Source organism: Plectropomus leopardus, chromosome 10, assembly GCF_008729295.1.
Source record: "Plectropomus leopardus isolate mb chromosome 10, YSFRI_Pleo_2.0, whole genome shotgun sequence".
In the NCBI taxonomy this organism is placed as follows: domain Eukaryota; kingdom Metazoa; phylum Chordata; class Actinopteri; order Perciformes; family Serranidae; genus Plectropomus; species Plectropomus leopardus.
Genome location: NC_056472.1, coordinates 11,613,045 through 11,635,148, shown reverse-complemented (window position 1 = coordinate 11,635,148; position 22,104 = coordinate 11,613,045). Strand labels below are relative to the sequence as shown.

Below are 22,104 nucleotides of genomic sequence, written 5' to 3'. Positions count from 1 at the left end.
GCAGCCATATGAGGTGATCAGTCAATCTCACAATGCTGAGCAGTCCACTGATCCATACCCCCAGCAACATCTAACCTGCAAGACATTTACACCAAGCGATGCAGAATGAGTGCCAAGGGCAGCGCCCGAGATCCCAGTTACCCTTACAACAGGCTGTTTTCTCTGCTGCCATCAGGGAGATGCTGCCGCGTGCTGCAGGCCAATACCGAGAGGATGAGGAAGAGAAACTAACACATACTATTCTTCACATTTGCACTTTGGAATTGTTTGCACTATTGTTTATTGCCATTATTTATTCTCATTAATTGTTATTGTTTATTCTCTATGGTCTTGACCAGAACAGGTACATAAGCATGTCACTGTGTATTGTACTTGCATGATTGTGCATGAGACAAATAAACTTGGAACTAAATACAACAAGACTGTGCTAAGTTTGTCTAGATTGAAATGGTTGTATTTCATTATGGTATCCCACATTTAGTGTGCAATTTATTGCATGGACTTTTCTGGCCACACACTCTCGTGTGGCGTTTTTGTCCAAGTAGTTGAGATGTCAGCCAGTAAGCTTCCTGCTGCCTGCCACTGGACCGAACACATACTCTGTTGGTCCAAATAAATCGTTCTTTCATCACACTGTGTGTGTGTGTACGAGTAGTCCAGTACTGTAGGCTCTCTGTGTTGCACTGACAGACACAAACCAGCTGCCTGCATTCCTCTCCCTCTCTCTCTCTGCTGACTTCTTAAGGTCGATCTCCCCTCCCCCCATTCAGACGAGTGTCCCACACATACTTCTATAATGCTATATATACACCAACCCATAACACAGACACACTCACACACAAGTAAGCTGGGCAGGAGACAGCTAAATGAAGGAACATATAGTGAAACGAAAAGAGCAGAACTTTCTCTTTTTTTTGTGTCGCACCTTTTACAGCAGGCGTTTAAGTGGCCTTATTCAACACACGTCACTCATCTTGATGTGTTGCCATCTATTTAACTGAGATAACTGATGTAACAAAATCCACCGCAGCCAATCAGATGCTTTATCCCACTTCAGTTTTCATGTCTATGCTTTCCTCCATTGTTGTTGCCATGACTACCTGCCCTGTGTGTGCTTGTCTGACCTTAATACTACTCCTCTTACTTTGGACCTTAAGTTTTTGGTTGGGGAGCGATTTTGGATTAAATTTGCTTTAAAGCTGTTAAACAACTTTTAGCTGATGACACAAGTTCAAGTTGATTCGGCAAACTTAATAAAAAATAAGTTGCATACTAGTATTTACACATCCAGTCACGGACCAACATTAGCACTGATTTGGAGTTATGTTTGTGTCCACCGGAGGAATGTGAGTTTAATACTCTCCTTCTTGATCTGTTTTGTGTTCATGGGCTAGGTGCTAACTTGGCGCAGGACAAATATAGCATACAGTATCTTTATCAGGGCTCTTTAAAAGTGCTGTATGTAACTCTGGAGAAAGCTAGTTAATTGTTGAGTCTCATTCCCAGGTCATCAGATACAGATGCTTGGGGCTGGGGGTTCAATCCGACTGGTTCAAAACAACACAATAGCTCCTTTCCCCACTGAACTGAAAAAACACCAACACCCACTAGCATCTGGCTTTTGTCTTTAGTGTTTGAAATCAGCTTTCACTCCCAGAACAAATGACTCTACAGAAATCACGGGTAAAGATATCGGCTCCAGCTGCGATCAGCAGTGACAGAAACATGAAACCTGCGTTGAAGCACTAATTTTCGTCCCCTTTTTATGGTCTTATGCAATGATGGACTGCCACAAATTTGGACTGTGTCCGTCCAAGCAGGGAGCGAACATTGTTTCAAATTAGCTTGCACTGCAAAGAGAGACTGAATAAGTAAAAGATTTAAAAAATAAGTAACCACCATAACATTCACGGGCCTCCATGCTGCTCTTTACTTTGCACTAACCGGTTTTCTGGCATGTTTGTTACATCAAACGTGACACACGTGACATACTCATCTAATGGTAATGGTAAAGGAATGTATGGCCTATTTTTAGCAGGATTTCCACGTTTGAAAAACTTGCAAATACATGCTAATTTTGGTGGGGTATAAGTTTACCAACTAGTCGCTAACTGCTGCAGCACTTGTGAGTGGTGTGAGTGAATAAAAACAGAACAGCAAAGTCACGGGTCGGACAGATGAAAAAATGAGTTGAAAGTCAGAGCAGGCCTGCAGCTTCATCGAGCTGAGGGAAGCAGCAGAGATGGATAAAAATTATCTGTGGGTTCGTCACTCCTAGCAAAACCTTTTAAATATGGTCATGTAAATCACTGTCAATATAAAAATATACATTATAGTCACTTTAATCTCACAGAAGACTTAAATCTTAAAACTGGGCTGTGTAATTGCAGAATCAGTTGGGTCAGATTTTTAAACCACGAAATGTTGATGGTCAACACATTTTTTGTAGCAAGTAGTCCATTCAGAACCTTTTTTTAAGCTTTTGGTGATGACAAATTCTAAACAAATGCAAATGAAATTGCAATGTTTATCATTTCACATTTGAAACTTTAAAAAGTGAATGTAGACAGCAGGAGAGTGATGCTGCAGCATTAAAAGCAAAACCAGAAGTAAAGGTTAAAAGATCATTTAACTTACATAAAAATCACATCTCACAACTCATAATGAAACACATATAGATTAAAGCATAAACATAAACTGACATGGTGCATTAAAATTGTTTCATCTCCCTCCTCAGAAACACTTAATGCTGGTTAGACCAACTTGGTCAGCCAACATGTCCTGTAAGCCATCCTCAAATTTGAAAACCTCCTCAGACCAAACAAAAAGGCTTGTGTTTTTCCACCTCGACTCCACATCTAAATAGTTGTTCAGTATTAGGTTTCGCACGGTAGCTCACATACTTTGCATGGCGGTCACGCTTCTGGCTGTACTTGTACTGAGCAAGCACAGTCCAAACCATGAAAATCTTTTTTGTTTTTGTTTATTTCACCTTGGTCTACTGTAAATCTAGTTGTTGTTTGTGTAACCGTTTTTTCTTTCTCTCCAGCAGATGTCCAGCTGCAGCACACCGCAGTCCAAACAGTGACTGACTGTCTGGAAACCTGCTGAACTGCCCACATCTGCTTGACCACTGCAGACACTATCCACATAAACACACACAAACAAACGGCTACAGTTAAAACATGATGGAGTGTGTCCATTTGACCTGGTGTGGCTACTAACTGCTGTGTTTTACACTGCAGGGAGAAACGACAAGTGTGTGAGTGCGTGTGTGTAAGAGGCAGACAGAGATCAAAGTAGTTTAAAGCTCATTTAAAACACCATCATCTCGCCTCCATTCTTAACTGTAAATTGAATGTATGTTGTATGAATGTATGAGTGTTTACGTGTTTGTGCCTGTGTTTGTCAAACATATTGTTATTATCATATGCATGAAAGTCTGGTATTACCATAAATTATCCTCCAAATTAGTGGTCACCAATTAGAGGTGACCACTTGATTATGCATAACTTTAAGCCTTAATAAAATGTCAACGGTGTGTGTGTGTGGGGGGGGGGGTTCAAATGAGGATTTACTCACCTCTGGAGCCAGCCTCAAGTGGCTGATCAAGGAACTGCAGTTTTTGGGACTTCCGAGTGGGCTTCATTTTTCAGCCCCGGAGAGCGCTGCTTGATGCTGACCTGACATGTCATGGCTGTACCTGCACATGCACACATTAAAGAACAACAGAGGAAAGTCCTGGTTACATACCGTAATAATGTTTAGCATGTACACTATGCAAATGTAGCAAGATACTGAAATAAATTTCTCAAGCAATCTTATGAATGACACCAGATTAATTATAATTATTTTGTAATTCTTCACTGGTATGTTCATACGTCATAGCCGTGGCAGCCCACCAAAAACTATCCATCCACTGACCCATCTAATAACCCTTGCTTTTATTAATCTGTGGTGTCTGACGTCACTGATTTTGTGGGCTGAGACATTCAAACACAATTGCCAGAATAATTGTTGGTATTGAATATTTCTGCATACAATGGATAAATGACATTTGTACATAATTTGTTTAAGAAGAAGATATGGTGAAACTTTGTATGACATTGTTGTTAACGTAAGGTTATGCGTGGGCACAAAAACCACTTGTTTATGGTTAGGAAAAGATAATGTTTTTGCCTAAAACACCCTGTTTGAGTGGCACAATCAGCTCGATATGCTTTTTTTTTTTCCACAAAAAATAACTGGTTCTGTTTGTTTGTCTTGATCAGTGGTCTACAGCCAGTGTCACACCATCCCCTCCACTTCCTGATAATAAAGTCAACTTATGTACAAGCAATCAGAACTCGACACTAAAGAAACATTGATATGATACGTTTGAAACATACAAATGGAATGTATAAATGGTTTGCAGAAACATACAATGTCAACATTTTCTTCTGCTGACTGGGATGGACATTTAGACAGTGATATGTCCACTATTCTCCTGGGAAATCAGTGTACTGACATCATTGTTAATCAATAGTGTGTGCTGACAACATTCTTAATGAATAGCTTTAACAGCCAGGGTCGTTAATTATTACACAGCTGCCCATTAGCTCTATATATCAAGGCGTTACCTGACCAGTGAAACCAATCCTCAAATCAGAAGCGTTGCCACCAAATTTGCCACATTCCTCAGATTGATAATTTAATTTCAAGCTCCATGCTACAGTCTCTGTGTCATTCAGCTCATATATTTGTGTAATCATAATGCCCTTTTTAAAAAAAGAGGTCACAGATTTGGCCCCCATGGTGGCTGTGTCTCTACAAAGCATCCTAGGAAAGCTCCCAGCCTAGAAAGTGAACAAACTGTTTACAGCCAGACACCACATTGAATACATTTCCCGTCCTGTTGACCAACCTCCACGACTTTTGCTCATCAATACAATCTGCTTTCAGTAATCAGTGTATTGCTGATTAGGATGAGGTCAGTTTGCATATTAGAAACACAAGTTGGGCAGATATAAAAAGACACAGCTGTTAATAAGGTTTTAGACTTATTTCATCTACAAAATCACTCAAGGAAAAAACATATCTGTCTGCATTTTTTTAACTGGCAACTCAAGATTATTCATAGTTTCACTTGAACACAGTTCCAGGTTGCATAAAAAAATCCCTTGAAAATTTCTAAGTAAAATGATTTTTTTATAAGATAAAAGGGAGAGAAATAAAGAGGGAATTCATGAAAGTGAAAATGGTGAGTACTTAACATTCAGCCAGAGGCAGTGGAGAATATAAAAGTCTGAAATCTAGTTTTAAGGATGTTAAAGTGGCTATAATTGGTTTAAAAAGATAGTGTCAGATAAAAATGTGAAAACAATGTGAAAGGGGTCACCTGCAGTGATGAACCTACCAAGAATTATCATCTCAATCTGCAGCTCTCCTCGGCTTTTCAGAGCTTTATAACAAGTTTCAACTCATTGTATAGCCGCCTGGCCACAGTTTTAGTCTCGTATTTGTTCTTGTAAAAAGACTCTTTACAGGACTGTAGTTTCTGAATGAGACAAAGTAGTCCAACCCCCCGTCCAAGTCTTTTTAGTTGTATTACGGTCAACCATGTCACAGGCAACACAAAGCTTCCTAAGGACTAGGAATAACATTTTGTCTGATTCAGTTTTTGGATGAATATCACTCTGTGGTAGGTGTGAAACCCAGATTAGCGTACTAGATTAGCCTACTGGCCTGTTCCAGTGTAACTTGCTAACTGGCTTTCTTTTTGCAGGCCAGTTTACAGCAGGGAACTCTACTGACTTTTCCTTTTGGTTCTCTTCCTGCTCCCTCTCCTTCTCTTTCTCCCCCTGCCCTCTTCGACCTTCTCTCTTCTTCCTGTCCCCTCCCCCACCCAAACCTTCCCCCACCCTCTTTTATCCCACTCAGGGTAGAAACACACCAAATGCAGAGAGGCCAACCTCCTAAACCTCCCACACTTAGGTCGCCTGTGCTGTGGGCAGATCGATCATGCTGTCAATTCAATTTGCTGCCGCCTGAACTGTTGATGTTGTTAATTCCCATAATTATACAGATCAGTTGTGCATCCGATTGTTTGCAATGAAACCCTTTAAGCAGTAAACAGCAACAGGTACTTGTGGTGCTCTCTGTGGTCGAGCGGTTAAGACGCTGGAATCCATTTAGGGTTTTTTTTTCATGGTTTGCTCACTGCACTGCAATGTGTTTACATGTCCTGCACACAGTGAGTGACTGTGTGTGTAGAGATTCTGTGAGGAGATGGAGAGAGCGCAACCTCACAGCTGCACATTTATATAATGTAGATGGGTGAAAGCTTTAAACTTAAACAGACGTAAACACAACTCTCTGTTGGGGTGTGACTGCTTATGTAGAAGATGTGGCACGATAAAAGCAGAAAGTTATGGAATGAAGTTATGGAATAATGTGTTTAAACCTGCTGCTCTCTCGCATCATGCAGATAATTTTTTACAGGCATTAGAAACTGAGCAGTTGACCTGCCAAAATGGGTAACCTGACAATACTGTGTTTATATACCCGATAATCATACTTAACAGCTATTGCATTTATTAACATTACTTGAATTACTGAAAAAATATTAGATGCGGGTAGCAATAGAGAAAGCCTCAGTTTTAAAATAAGATAAGATAAGATAAGATAAGACAAGACTTTATTTATCCTGGGGTTAATTGTATTGCAAGTGCTGCACAGCAAAGTTAGCGGAGTGCAGGTACAAAGCATGCAATATACAGTGCAAGGAAGGTGCAAATAGGTGCACGCCAATAAAGTATAAAGTATATGCTAATAAAAACCGATTACCAGTGCGTACAATCGATATAGTATGGTTAATGCTTTATGCACTTTATTTAGAATTTCCAAAGATTCATATGATGTGTGTTTTTATCATCTCAACAAAAGTTACACATTAAATTTCATTCGGAGTATATTCTACACTAATATTTTCACTTGAAATATGTTTTAACATTGCACTTTCATCTGTACTTTTTTTTAAACATTCAATTCATAAGTAGTACAGCTTGCTTTGTTTTTCAATGAATGAATGAGTACAAACTATTCAGTAAAAATAAGGAAAATAAACAAGAAAGAAAGAAGTACAATGATTTAATAGTTGACAAATGTGTTAAGGCAGGGGTGTTGAAACTTTTTTTGAATGGGGGCCTGATAAGCGAATGTGAAAAATACATAGGGGCCAGCTGCTACTTGAATCACATGGTTCACTTAAAAAAATACATACATACAACACAAGCTTTACTTCTTTATCTTTCAGTGAAAAAGTGTTCAATGTAGTTACTACTTGGTGCATGTTTACAAACGGTTTGATGGTCCTGCCATTGTGGAGTGACTGAAAATAAATGTAAAGTGATCTTGCTTGATTCATCAATATTCTGTTAAGTAGGAATAATATAGTATATTTTGAAAGACTAGCAAAGGACTGTTTAAAATCAGTCTAAGGGCCACAATTTGTCCTGGACCACAATTTGGACATGACTGTGTTAAGATCATGTAAAACGCATGTTTTTTTTCTTTGTCATAGTAACAGCAAGAAAATCACGCAAATTCGTGTTATCTAGGATATTCAAGAGATCTGTAAAATGCAGCAGAAGGCAAATTGTTTTGAAAAAAACTAACTTAACTTCATTAAATGATTATTTCTCTAACCTCTGGTATAATGTAATTACTGTAACACATTTTCTTTCTATGGGGAGTAAGGGCCAATCAAGAAGGAGTCCTATAGGAAAACAAACGCTGGGATTGGCTGAGACGCGGCTTCGGTTTCAAGGCGCCCTGCGTTCTGTCGGAGGGTCTTGTGAATGAAGGGGGTGCCTGGAAACCGGTGGAATCTGCACGGAGTGAGGAGAGCGAGCCTCTGGACTTCCAACCGCTCAGCATGTGAACCGACGCTCTGTGTGAAGTCAGGTCGAAAAACGATGGAAATATAAGACTTTCTTAACTTTTAAACGCTTCTTCGTTTGAGCCAAAGTAGCAACGCTCGAGTGTTTGACGCGCTGGACTAACTTGGGTTTTCATTACTTTGAGAAAATGGGACTTTGAGTGTTATTTTCACCGGGTCGGGAGTGAGAGTGGGCTGCTTGGAGTCACTTACAAAGACCATCAAGAAGTCATGACACGACGAACGTTTCACTTGGATTTATCTTCATAAAACACGAGGAAAAGACGATTGCGACGACTTCTACTCGAAATACTCGGACTACAAGATAAGTGTTGCGGCATTTCATGTAGATTTTCTTTGCTTTTCAACCGTTTTCAAGTCGCCCTACTTGGATCAAAGTTTTTCCTTCCCTCCCCCCTCCTCCTCAACTATGGCGGCGGCCAGGTCCACCACTGGCTCCGTGTTGCTGCGGATCATGTGGCTTGTGTGCGGGCTGTCTTTCTCATCTGCTCAACATTACAACAGTGAGAGTGGGATTTCTGTACCAGAACACGGGTTCTGCCAGCCCATTTCCATCCCGCTTTGCACCGACATCGCCTACAACCAGACCATCATGCCGAACCTCCTGGGCCACACAAACCAGGAGGACGCCGGACTGGAGGTGCACCAGTTCTACCCTCTGGTTAAGGTCCAGTGCTCTGCGGAACTCAAGTTCTTTCTCTGCTCCATGTATGCACCAGTCTGCACAGTGCTGGAGCAGGCCATCCCCCCTTGTCGGTCCCTGTGTGAGCGTGCACGGCAAGGATGTGAAGCCCTCATGAACAAATTCGGCTTCCAGTGGCCGGAGCGGCTCCGCTGCGAGGCTTTCCCCGTCCACGGAGCCGGTGAGATCTGCGTCGGTCAGAACACGTCCGAACCCAGCAGCCCGGCCTCCTCGTCTTCCCCGTATGCACCCGATTATGTGACCCCTCCCCCAAACATCGGCCGACCCAACCAACGCCCGCCGCAACACAACCAGTACCACCAGTTCTCCTGCCCCCTCCAGCTAGAGGTGCCTTCCTACCTGGGCTACCGATTTATGGGGGTCAATGACTGCGGAGCACCATGTGAGCCCACTAAACCAACTGGCATCATGTATTTCCGAGAGGATGAAGTAAAATTTGGCCGCTTGTGGGTTGGGATCTGGTCCATTCTGTGCTGTGTGAGCACCTTATTCACAGTGCTCACTTATTTAGTGGACATGAGGAGATTTAGGTACCCCGAGAGGCCCATCATCTTCTTATCTGGGTGTTATTTCATGGTGGCTGTTGCCTATGCTGCTGGGTTTTTCCTGGAGGACAAAGTTGTTTGTGCTCAACTAAAGGAAGATGGCTACAGGACAGTGGTTCAGGGGACCAAAAAGGAGGGGTGCACCATCCTCTTCATGGTGTTGTACTTTTTTGGTATGGCCAGCTCCATCTGGTGGGTGATTTTGTCCCTGACTTGGTTCCTCTCAGCTGGGATGAAATGGGGACATGAGGCAATTGAAGCCAACTCCCAATACTTCCATCTGGCTGCATGGGCTGTCCCGGCCATTAAAACCATCACCATCCTTGCCATGGGCCAGGTGGATGGTGACGTCCTCACTGGGGTGTGTTTTGTTGGCATCTTCAACGTGGATGCTCTCCGTGGCTTCGTCCTGGCTCCGCTTTTTGTCTACCTGTTCATTGGCACATCCTTCCTTTTGGCTGGCTTTGTGTCCCTTTTCCGGATCCGCACCATCATGAAGCATGACGGCACCAAGACAGAGAAACTGGAGAAGTTGATGGTGCGGATCGGTGTGTTCAGCGTGCTCTACACGGTACCGGCCACCATTGTGATTGCATGTTACTTCTACGAGCAGGCCTTCAGGGAGCACTGGCAGCTGACATGGCACATGCAGACCTGCAAGCGATTCGCCGTGCCCTGCCCGGTGCATAATTTCGCCCACATGACCCCGGACTTCACAGTGTTCATGATCAAATACCTGATGACCATGATAGTTGGGATCACCTCGGGTTTCTGGGTCTGGTCCGGGAAGACTCTTCAATCATGGCGGCGGTTCTACAAGCGGCTGAGCAACGGTAACCATGGAGAGACAACAGTGTGAATTTTTAGGAAGTTACTAAGCCACAGAGTTTGGATATAACAACCATGTAAATGAGGTCAAATAGCTTTCATTTTAAACAATATTTTTGGACTTTTTTTTAAAATGTTTTTTCAGGTTGTGACTGCAATTCAGGTTTTTGGACACACAACTGAACTTTGAGCTATATTCAATACAAGTTGGATGAATTTTCAATTCGTTTTTTGTTTTTTTTTTGTCATCAACGGATAACCCCTACACTCCTGGCTTTTGCATCTTTGGATGATAAACTGGTTAAAATGGCCATACTGGTCCCTGGACTGCAATGCCGGATTGCTGAGGTTATTTTCAATATGAAACTCCCCTCATATTATTGATTATATCCCAAATATTGCAATTTGAATGTACTCCTCCTGTCTACTCTGATGAGAGCTTCCCAGTGGAAAACACCGAAACAGAAAAGACTGATGGGTCAAGCAAGTGTGGCCTTTTGTCCATGCTGCAGGAAGGAGGTCAAAGGTTAGATCGCTGCCACACCCTCTGACTGTGAATTCATTTATTAGAGATGCCTGCATTATACATGTACATTTTATGTTACTCTGCTTTAGCTTAAGACTGAATGCTTTAAATGTGTTTTAGATATTGCAGAGCACAATCTTGCCTGTTTTAATCTAAAAGAAAGTCCACCAACTTGTGACTCCATGCCATTATGTGCCAAGTGGCTGCCCAGAAATCAAACCTTTTTTTTTAACTTCATTTTTTAGTTTTTTTAACTGTCGAGTATTTGGCTCTGTATTGAATGTTCACTCCGAAGGTGAATGAAGTTATGTATCGGTTTGCACAGCTATCCTTAAGGTTAATAGTGTTAAAAATGACTGATTCACTACAGGATGACCTGGATCAAACAGTTTTAGAGACCACACACACACACATGCGCCTCCACTCTCTGCAATGAAGACACAACAGCTCATTGTTTGTCACTGTGTGTGGTCTCTCAACTGTTGGACCCCTCCCCATCAAAAAGACTTTTAAGCTTTTAAGACATCCAAAGCACCATTTCAAGGATCTAGATTTAATCCACACCAGTTGGAAATGGTTGCTCAGGATTTCTGATGTTATTTTATCCTGGATAAAGATGACTGTACACATCCATGCTTGTGTTCATCCCAGTGTAACTGAATCTGCCGTAAGTGTTACATGGTTTTTACAAGCGGGCCGAACATTTTGGAGTTTTAATGAATCTTTATTTTAGTGTCTGGGCTACCTTACTGAAGCCTTCAAAACAGAGAAACTGCATTTATTTTTTTCTCCATGTAGAAACAGGTCTGATGTTTGCTGTTCTAAATCATGGAAATACCAGGAAGGAGGTCAAAAGTCACAACCATGTGGATTTTTTTTTCTGTCTTTGGAGAGAGGGTTGAAGAAACACTGTGCAGTGTTAAGCAGAGTTGGAGAATTTTATCTGGGACCAAATCACTGGAGACAATATAGCCAATCACTACAACATAATTGTTGAAATTGATCACCCACAACCTAATGATTAGTTCAATATACATATTTAAAATTCACTGGAAACATTTGAATACCACGCAAGGTAAACTGTCAACTAAATGTGCCATTCTTGAAAATAAAACAATACAAAAGTGTATTTCAGTATTCAGACTGTTCATTTTTTTCTGAAATCTAAGTAGTTTTGCAATATTAGTGGAAACTCAAATTCAAGTGAGAAAACACTAAATTTAGTATAATAATGTAACCTCTCAACAGTCCTGAATACAGTATTGGTGACAATAGCCTCAATGAAAAATGGCAACCAGTGATTTAGTCCCATCAATGGTCCTCTGATGCATGCAGAACATGGCTTGAACTGGATCGGCAAACTTCACTTTATTCCTATGACTATATCATAACAATCAGCAGGAGATCTTATGGGGAAACCTGAGCAAAGAAGCATGTTTTATCCTAGGGGAGTCGGCTACAAGGCAGCATGTCTGACAGAAGGTTCTTGTCATAGATCACATTTTCTCTACCTACATCATTTGTAAATGATAATGGAAACTCCTTGCAGCAATTAGGGTAAACTCAACATTATGGCCTTATATACCCGATATTCTAGTTATTTAAATCTACAAAGCTGTGTCCTGCATTCACACATACTAACTCTAGAAACTACACTAAAAATACACTAAATTGTCATAGTATACTGTTGAAGCAATTTGTGTACAAGATGTGTCACATTTCCTATGTGAATGTACTACATACCTCAAACCCCAGTTAAAATGAGTACGTAGGACTGAGTTAGGAAACAGGTCAACACTCCACAAAACATCTCGTCCATGTTTTAACCTAACAAGGCAAAAGTATTCAGTGTAATTGCCTTCAGGCAGCTGAGATCTGCCAGTGTCAATGACACTAAACTAATGTGTTTGTCCTGTATTAAGGTTTCAGAAGGAATATCAGTGTGTGTGTGTGTTTGTTTTTATTGGAACATATGCAACCTACCAAGTACACACATACTGTTTTGTAAAAGGCATATTGTATTTATGGGGATACTCATTTTTGTCTTTTTTACTTTTTTTTTTTTAAAACAAGTTAAGCCTGTTGTATGTGTACAGTTTGAATAAAAACGATAAGGTTTGTAATTCATTGATCCCTGTCGTTTGTGTTCAGAGGTGAACGTGTGCAAGTTGATCAACAGTAAATTCTTGACCTTGGAAACAGCAGTTGACAAAACAATCTCAATTTCAGAGTAAGTAGACCTTGAGTTCAGATTATTTTGCCAACATACGCATGGTATTTATTGTTAAATAATACACTGCCTAAACTGAGTTTAGCCCTTATTGCTTTCACTTCCCACCTAAACCTTATGGCACGCCAGTGAAAATACCTTTCATTCATGAGGTGGACACATGATTTTGTAGACATCACCAACGACACACAGGCAACATTGTGATGCTGGTAAGCAGCACATTAGCTCAATAACTGAACAAGACAAGTCCCACAATGCTAAATGTTATTTATAATAACCTGGTGTGTTTCATTACTAGCTTTATTGGCCAGGTATGTGTGCACAAACAAGAAATTAGAGTCAGGTTTTTCTGGTAATAAATGCAACACTGTGGGCAGCTTTAATGGTACAGTAACAAGTTATTATATGTAAATGTGAATCCAGTATATTGAATCTAACTTCACATAGTATTGGGTCTGCATTGCTTGTTCATGTTCACCAAAACCACCCCAGTTTCAAATAGTAACATGACTCTCTGACACTAGTCAGAGACAATAGTGGTGTTGTTTACCTGCCAAATATCTGTTACTTAATGACATTTCAGCATATTACCATGACATGAATAAATAAATAAAAACATCAAAGTAAAGTAAGTAAAAAACACAAGTATCAAACTACAGTTTTTTGTTTATATTCTGCCACACGTCTGTAAAAATTATTTGTATTTTTTAGAACAAAATGTACTAGTTTGTGATGCTGCAGCATCCTCTACAGTCAGACAAAGAGAAGTACATATATTGTTACGTCCTGGGGGTAAAACAGAAGAAATGTCTGTTGATGTTGACCAGATGCAAAGGAGCAGGACTGAAAACAGAAATTATGCTGCTGTCAGAGATTAGGCAGCACAAGATAATTAATGTTTAAATCTAACAAAGTACCTCATTACAAATGCACCGGGTGGGATACATAAAATTTACATTTAAAAAAAAAGGTATTTGTATATGCATCAAATTAATAATTTTCTCAACAGGTTCTCCATGGCTAAAACTAGTTAATATTCATTACTTATTCTAATACTCTGCTCCATTATGGACCATATGTGAATGAATGTGAATCCAATTTTGTAAATGCTACAGCACTTCCTGGTGGTATAAGTGAGTACTGCAGTGACTACTTTCTGTATAGATGGTTTCTAACCCAATGCAGCAGGCACTTCCATTTCTGTTGTGCCTCAATTTACTCAATGTTGTAATGTTATAAAGTAATAATACTCCATTATAGTCCTGAAAGTTTTTTATGTGTGAGTGTCTGTAGGCATATAAACACCTGAGTTTTTATATTTTTGGCAACTTTCGCTTTTAATCCACTACATTTCATTAGTAAAATGGATACTTTTACTTCAAAACATTTCTCCTAAAGATCTTACTGTAAAAAAGGGAAGGAAGGGAGAAAGGGTTGGACGGATGAATGAAGTAATGGGAAACAAGGAAAAACTCAATTTTGATTTAGCATTACGTCCAACAATGATTCAGGAGTGTAATGACGGATAGTTTTAAAAAAGCACCAAAGCTGATGCAGCTGAATCAGAGATATTGCCTTCTTTTATTTCACGCATGCTTCTTCTTTGTCAAAACCCCAGCACCAACATTACTCACAATGCAACTCAACTGCTGACAGTCAGCAACAGCAATCATTTCAACATCACAAATCAGCTGTTTTTCATAAATTGTGCAGCTTTCAAAGCTAGGAGCAGGAATAAATAGAAACAAGGTTCAGCTCTAAACGCAGTGCTATGTTGCCTGTGGCCATTTGTAACATTTTAATAAACATGTTTTCATCCCAAGTTGTCACATACTGCCACTTTGCAATGGACTTCTATTTCTACATATTACACTCTAAGTGTCTGCGTTTTACGTTCTGGGACGCCGCTACCGTGATGTCAGCATTTGCGCATGGTGGGAAACGCAGCACGTGGTTATGTTAGGCAACAACAGCACAGGGCCATGCCTGAACATCAACTACACACTTGCTGGCATGGATGGTTGAGATTAGGGGGAATAAGCACAAGGTAAGGTGTAGAAAAAAACCCCATCACATTCAGACAGGAAGTAAACACCGGATACCTGCATTAAAGTCCAGGGTTTGTTGCACTCATTCACCACCACTTCCACTGTTAGGTGCCTGCATGCTTCTTATATTACATCTATTTCCTTAAAGTTATATACAGATCCTTTAAGTAAATGCATTTGCAGTTTTCATTACTGCATCACTACAGTTGTAGTTTTTATCCATATCTGGCAGAAGCGCAACAATAAAATGGAAAAAAAGAGAACAATGGCACTCCTCTTTTGTGGTCACAAATAGAAATACTTAAAAATACATAGCCAACAAAATTATGTTTACTTGTTGTTACTTAGCCACATTATTGAATTTGTTACATGAACCTTGTCAAGCCCTTTCCCCTCCTAGAGTATTTCAAATATTTTGTCCCATAAATGTGTTTAGATTTACCACAGATGTAATGTGCAATACAAGGTGTGGGTGAAACTCCATGTTTCATATTATGAAGAGATTTTTCAATGTCTTTCCATTTAGAAAGTAACTAGATTTACAATTATGATCTAATGATCTCTGACCTTGTGAAGTTTTTGAGCACTGGTAGAGCAATATTTATTGTTGTCTGTTTCAGTATAATTTGTGACACCGGCACTTGAGATTGTTAAAGACTGATATTTCAAATCCTGATGCTATGAGTAGAATTTTTTTCAGACAACATAAAAGTATTAAGTTGAGAAGAGAACTTGAGGTTTACTTCGATTAGCAACAGCCAAGCTGAGAAATGAGCCTATTGATTGATGCTAAAAGCATTGATTCATCAAAATTCATAGTAAATGTGCATAATATTCATTTATTTAATCAACTGCCCTAAAATGACTTAAGGTTGCTGTAATAATATTGAAATTCCCCTTATAGGTTATTGGTCTGACCTTTGTTTTCCTTAAAGTTCATCATTGTAGGAGTTACAGATAAGTCAGTGGTTTAACATCACAAATGCACATTAAATTCTCTGCAACAAAAAAAATCTGCATATCACAAAAACTGCTTTTGAACAGAGTATGAATATACAATGTGTGCAGCTTTGTAGAGTGTTTGTCTATGAATTTGAAACCAGATTCTGGAGACCCCCCCCCCCCCCCCCCCCCCCCCCCATTCTTCCCCCAACAAACTCTTATATAATTATTCTTCATCAAACAAAAAAATGTTTACATGATTGTCTTATTTTTGGTAGGTAAAATCCATAAATAAAGGGGGTCATCATTGGTTGGCAAATGAGTAGATAAACAGATAAAAAAATGCGCGCTTTATCCGGTATAAGGGCCACATCAAACCTGGAATCCAGAAAGTGAAACATGCTGCCGACAAACATGTTTGACAATGAGACAACCTGAGGTGTACAGGTGGTAATGGCTTTTTGCTTGTTTTCTTTAGACGTATTTAGACAAACATTTAAAATCTTAACGTAAGATATGAAAGTAAGACTAAATGGGATAACAATAGTCACAAATGCAAAAAGCAGGTCAGATATGTTGTTAATTACTGAAACTGAACATGCAAGTTTAATTATTAAGTGATGGTCACAAAACACTTTGTCAATGACATTTCCACAAAATGTTAAATGGATGATGAATGAAAATGAAAATAGAAAGTTAGCAAATGAATATCCCCATATAAGCAGAATGATCATCCCTACTCTACCTGTGTTCATGACTGCATTGTAATGTAAAGGATGACAGATAGAGACATATCTGTCGTAGGCCATGGCTGCTAAACTACAAAACTCAACAGAGGCACATGTGTAGAGATAACCCATCTGCAGAAAACACCATGGCAGGGTCACTTCATGGGTATCTGAAAACATCTGTGACAACAGAAGAGGATAAATTGCTGTGCTGCCACCCATTTCATTCACAAATAAATTACATAATAATATATACATCGGCTCATGTAACCTTCTATCCACATAAATGACTACAATAAGAACTGTGTTGGCCACACATATGGAGATGTACCATAACAGCATTATAATGAAATACAGGTATTTTAATTTTCCAATGTCACCATAGGCAGTCAGCACAAAGGACATAATCTCAGTTGAATTCTTCATTTCTTTCTTCTGAAATCTGAGTGGCACACTATGAAACACAGAGCAAAGTAATAGTGTTATCTATGTTTCTTTTGAATTATGCATCAGCCCAAATATTCTACCTGCATTTACCTGCACATGAGTTTATCTAAAGTTCCTTTACTATAACTGAGCAAAATCTGAACAACACTTATCTTTGTATACCAGTTTGCAACAGCACCTGTGTCTGTTTACCACATTGGTCAAAATAACAAAGAGAAATGAATAACAGTTATAGAGAAATATACATCACTTATTTAGACAATGGATTATGATGCAGACAACTGTTCACGTCCTTTCAGTCACAAGGGACAAAATGTCAAGATATAGATACCACTACTCAAAGAAAAACATTAAGCATACAGTATATAAACATCAATTCATATTCACATTTACACATATGTTCCCAGATTACTGGTTTCTCACATATGCAAGCCTCCAGGTGGCTGCTGTAACCCTCCCACCTGAACAACACAAAAACCTCCACTGAACTTTATACACTTGTCGTGCAAAGAGATGGGCTGGGCAGGACTAGAGTAATGAGAGACTGGGATGAGAAGCAGGTGGGAAAACTTTTCTTTCCAAAACAAAAACATTACATCACTTACACTAAAGTTTACCTTTGTTATACTTTCTCCTCTTTATACATACATTCACCAACTCTCACACAACTTGTGCAGCATACTACAAGTCACATTTATCCAGTCATATACTTGGTACTTCCCACACAGCATTTTTTCCAATCTGTACAGCATATGATACCCTCTTTCCTTAGACCCTTGCTTGGGATAAGGCAATAGATGTCTTGAACACATTACCAGTTTCATCAGATGGCAAAGCAATTCTTGACATATTTGGAGAGGTTCATAGGAGAGTATATGGGAATATGGGGGTACTGGGGTCACAGCTATGAGCCAACTGATCTTTTTTCACCAAAGTGGGAGCTATGTCTGTTCAGTTTGCACAAAGTCAAACACATTTTTAGTGGGTTCTGCCATTTTCATCGGCTTATCCGGGGCAGCGGGCCGAGCAAGTTACTCTAAATATGCCTCTCCCCTGCAATGCTTTTCTGGTCCTCCTGGGGGATCCCAAGGCGTTTTTCCAAACCAGATTAGATATATAATCCATCCAGTGTGTTCTATGTCTGCCGTGGGGCCCCCTACCAGTTGGACATTCCAAAAACCTTGAACAGAAAGTGCCCAGGAGGCATCCTAATCAGATGGCCAAATCACCTCAACTGGCCCTTTTCTACGCAAAGGAGCAGTGGCTACACACTGAGCTCCTTCTGAATGTCTGAGCTCGTCACCTTATCTCTAAGGTTGAGCCCGGCCACCCAACAGAGAAAACTCATTTGGGCTGCCTGTATCCATAATATCATTCTTTCAGTCACTAACCAAAGCTCATGACCATGGGTAAGGTTTGGAAGCTAGATGAACTGGTAACTTGAGAGCTTTGCCCTCTGGCTCAGCTCCTTCTTTACCACAACAGTTTGGCACAGCATCAATATCACTGCTGAAACTGCAATAAACAGCCTGTCAATCTCACGCTCCATTCGACCCTCCCTTGTGAACAAGGCCCTGAGATACTTGAAGACCTTCAGTTATGGCAGTAACTCTTTTTCACCCAGAGGGGGCAACGCACTGTTTTCCAGCAGAGAACAATGACCTCAGACTTGGAGGTAACGACTCTCATCCCGACCGCTTCACACTCATCTGCAAGCGGCCCCAGTGCATGCTGGTGGTCATGGTGTGATGATGCCAACAGAGCCACATCATCTGCAAAAAGCAAATATGCAATTCGGAGGTACCTATCAGACCCCTTCCTCCCCCCACCTGCGCCTTGCGATCCAGTCCATGTATATGCATATCACAATAAAATTGGTGATAAGGGTCAACCCTGGTAGAGGCCGACATCCACTGACAATGGATTTGACTTTGTGCCGAGTATGCGGACACAGCTGTTACTTTGGTTAAACAAAGACTCAATGGCTTGTAGCAATCACCATGGTACCCTGTATTCTCACAGTATTCCCCACAAGACTCCCTGAGGGACGCTGACCTAAGTTTTTTCCAAGTCCACAAAACACATGCAGACCGGATAGGCACACTCCCACTACCCCTTCAGCAGCCCTGCAAGGGTAAAGAGTTGGTCCACTGTTCCACGACCAGGACGTAATCTGCATTGCTTCTCCTGAATCTGAGGTTTGACAAACAATTGAAGTCTCCTTTCAAGCAGCCTGAAATAAACTTTCCCAGTGAGGCTGAGCCACGTGATACCCTGATAATTAGAGGACACTGGTCCCACTTTTTAATAATGAGAACCACCACACCGGTCTGCCACTCTGCAGGCACTGTACTCAACCTCCATGCAAGACTGAAAAGGTCAGCCAAGACAACCCAACAATGTCCACTGCCTTCATCATTTCAGGGTGAATCTCATCCACACTGCCAAGGAGCTTTTTGTCTACCTCAGCTACCTCTGCCAGACATATGGACAAGAGTGCCCTAAAGTCTTCAGACACTATCTTCTCCACAGAGGACATGATGGCCAGGCTCAAGAGTCCCTAAAAGTGTTCTTTCCATCTGGGTCAACTGTTTTCTTTTCCTGCTAAGCACAGCCTGAGACAAGTCCTGCTTTCCCATTCTGTGACTTGGAACAGTTTTTTTTTTTGCCACCAACAAAAAGTCCCTCTCCATAGCCTCACTGAATTACTCCCACGCCACAGTATTTGCTTTGGCGACTGCTGCATCTGCAGCCCTTCTGGCCAACTGGTACCTTTCTGCTGCTTCAGGACACCCCTGGACCAGCCAAAACTGAAAGGCCTCCTTCTTCAGCCTGAAAGTTAATTATTTTTTCCCCGTCACCATAATCAGCTTAAGCCTAGGTAATGCACATAACCGAATGAGCTGTCATCAACTCGATGAGTAAAATAAAATTTATCTGCATGTGGGGTGGCAAATATCAAAAAAATATGCACCAGCACCTCAAACACATACTTGCCTGCCTAACTTGCACTTCATCTGAAGTGCAAATTAGACACTGCACTATCAGGCAACATATGACACTACATCTACACTACATCCAAGACTTATAAAACAGAAAATGTGCAGTTATATGTAGAGGCAGGCATGGCACAGGCATGGTGAATCAGGAAGGATGTATTTATCCAAGGAGAGAGAGAGAAAAATAAATTTGCCCCTCTGTCTACACCCTGTGGCTCATTTTTGCAAGTACACCGTATATGTTCTTGTGTAATATGTAACACAATATATAAATAAAATGCAATAAATTTCCTGTTACTTTCTTGCAAGTTGATTTTCACCCAGCATAATTTACTTTAAGATCACTATTTCACATTCTGACATTGTTACCAGAAAATCCAATATAATCCATTCTCTTCAAATAAAAAAAAAAAAAAGGAAGACAGAAAAGACTGAGAAAAAGACAATCCATATTTCACTCAAACTGTTTTGCGCATTTTTGGGAGTTTTGCACAGCATATGAATATACAATGTGTGCAACATTTTAGATTATTTTTTGTCAAAGGAGCGTTTTCCATTAAGCAAAGATGCCCCCACTGGCTCTAAACAGTCTTCCAACATGAAGACAGATATTTATTTTCGAACAGAAGTCTTTTACATGACTGTCTTATTTTCAGTAAGTAAAATCCATACATAAATGGGGTGATCATTGGTTGGCAAATGAGGAGATAAACTGATAAAATAATGCGTAATTTATCTGGTACAAGAACCACATCAAACCTGGAATCCACAAAGTTAAAAGTGCAGCCAATAAACAAGTTTGACACTGAGACAATCTGAGGTGTACAGGTGGTAATGGCTTTTTGCTTTTCTTTAGGGGTATTTAGACAAACATTTAAAATCTTCATGTAGGAGACTGAAATAAGACTAAATGGGATAACAATAGTCACAAATGCAAAAAGCAGGTCAGATATGTTGTTAATTACTGAAACTGAACATGCAAGTTTAATTATTAAGTGATGGTCACAAAACACTTTGTCAATGACATTTCCACAAAATGTTAAATGGATGATGAATGAAAATGAAAATAGAAAGTTAGCAAATGAATATCCCCATATAAGCAGAATGATCATCCCTACTCTACCTGTGTTCATGATTGCATTGTAATGTAAAGGATGACAGATAGAGACAAATCTGTCGTAGGCCATGGCTGCTAAACTACAAAACTCAACAGAGGCACATGTGTAGAGATAACCCATCTGCAGAAAACACCATGGCAGGGTCACTTCATGGGTATCTGAAAACATCTGTGATAGCAGAAGAGGATAAATTGCTGTGGTTACATGAGCCGATGTATATATTATTTACATAATAATATATACATCGGCTCATGTAACCTTCTATCCACATAAATGACTACAATAAGAACTGTGTTGGCCACACATATGGAGATGTACCATAACAGCATTATAATGAAATACAGGTATTTTAATTTTCCAATGTCACCATAGGCAGTCAGCACAAAGGCCATAATCTCAGTTGAGTTCTTCATTTCTGTCTTGTGAAATCTGGGTGCCACGCTATGAAACACAGAGCAAAGCTGGCTCAGCAATACTATTATCTATTATCCTTTTGAATAATGCCTCAGCCCAATATTCTACCTGCATTTGAATTTTGTTATATTTGTGACTTTAAGGCAGGCAAACACATTGAGATATTTCTCTTGACTTTCAAATTACAGAGCAAAGAAACAAGAACAAGAGGCTGAGCAAAATTTCAACAACACTGATCTTTGTGCTCCAGTGTGTAAACAGGACCACAGTGTGTTTCACCACACCGTTCAGAATAACAAAGATAAATGGATTATGGCCATAGAGGAATACTCACTTGTATAATGGATTATGTAGAAAACTGTTAAAGAATCTTTTTAGTTGCTTGTGACAAAATGTCAGGGCATCAATATCACAACTCACAAAACAACATTATGCATACAGTAAATGACCATGAATCAAATTCACATGTATGTCCCAAGATCACTGGTTTCTCACACATGAAAGCCTCCAGGTGGCTGTTGTAATCCTCCCAACCTAACATCATAAAAACGTCCACTGGACTTTATACACTTCTTGTGCAGAGAGATGGGTTGGGCTGCACTAGAGGGCCAAGCTGATTCTATAAGCAGAAAAACGT

The 22,104-nt window shown here is 40.1% G+C and overlaps 3 protein-coding genes across 3 annotated transcripts; 1 reads left to right on the top strand and 2 right to left on the bottom strand.

Annotated features, from left to right (window-relative positions):
• The first annotated feature begins 7,870 nt into the window (after window positions 1-7,870).
• On the top strand, window positions 7,871-12,664 carry LOC121948970 (frizzled-7-A-like). The gene has a single exon (XM_042494542.1). It carries the CDS (start codon window positions 8,349-8,351, stop codon window positions 10,044-10,046), a length of 1,698 nt encoding a protein of 565 aa, XP_042350476.1. The 5' UTR covers window positions 7,871-8,348; the 3' UTR covers window positions 10,047-12,664.
• Window positions 12,665-15,997: 3,333 nt separating this feature from the next.
• LOC121949121 (putative gustatory receptor clone PTE01) lies at window positions 15,998-16,915 on the bottom strand. Its single transcript, XM_042494728.1, has one exon. The coding sequence runs from the start codon at window positions 16,913-16,915 to the stop codon at window positions 15,998-16,000; it is 918 nt and encodes a 305-aa protein (XP_042350662.1).
• A 3,601-nt stretch (window positions 16,916-20,516) lies between these two features.
• LOC121949120 (olfactory receptor 6B1-like) lies at window positions 20,517-21,466 on the bottom strand. Its single transcript, XM_042494727.1, is given in 2 exon segments — window positions 20,517-21,280; window positions 21,283-21,466. Coding segments are annotated over 2 exon segments (948 nt in total).
• Between the last annotated feature and the right edge of the window lie 638 nt (window positions 21,467-22,104).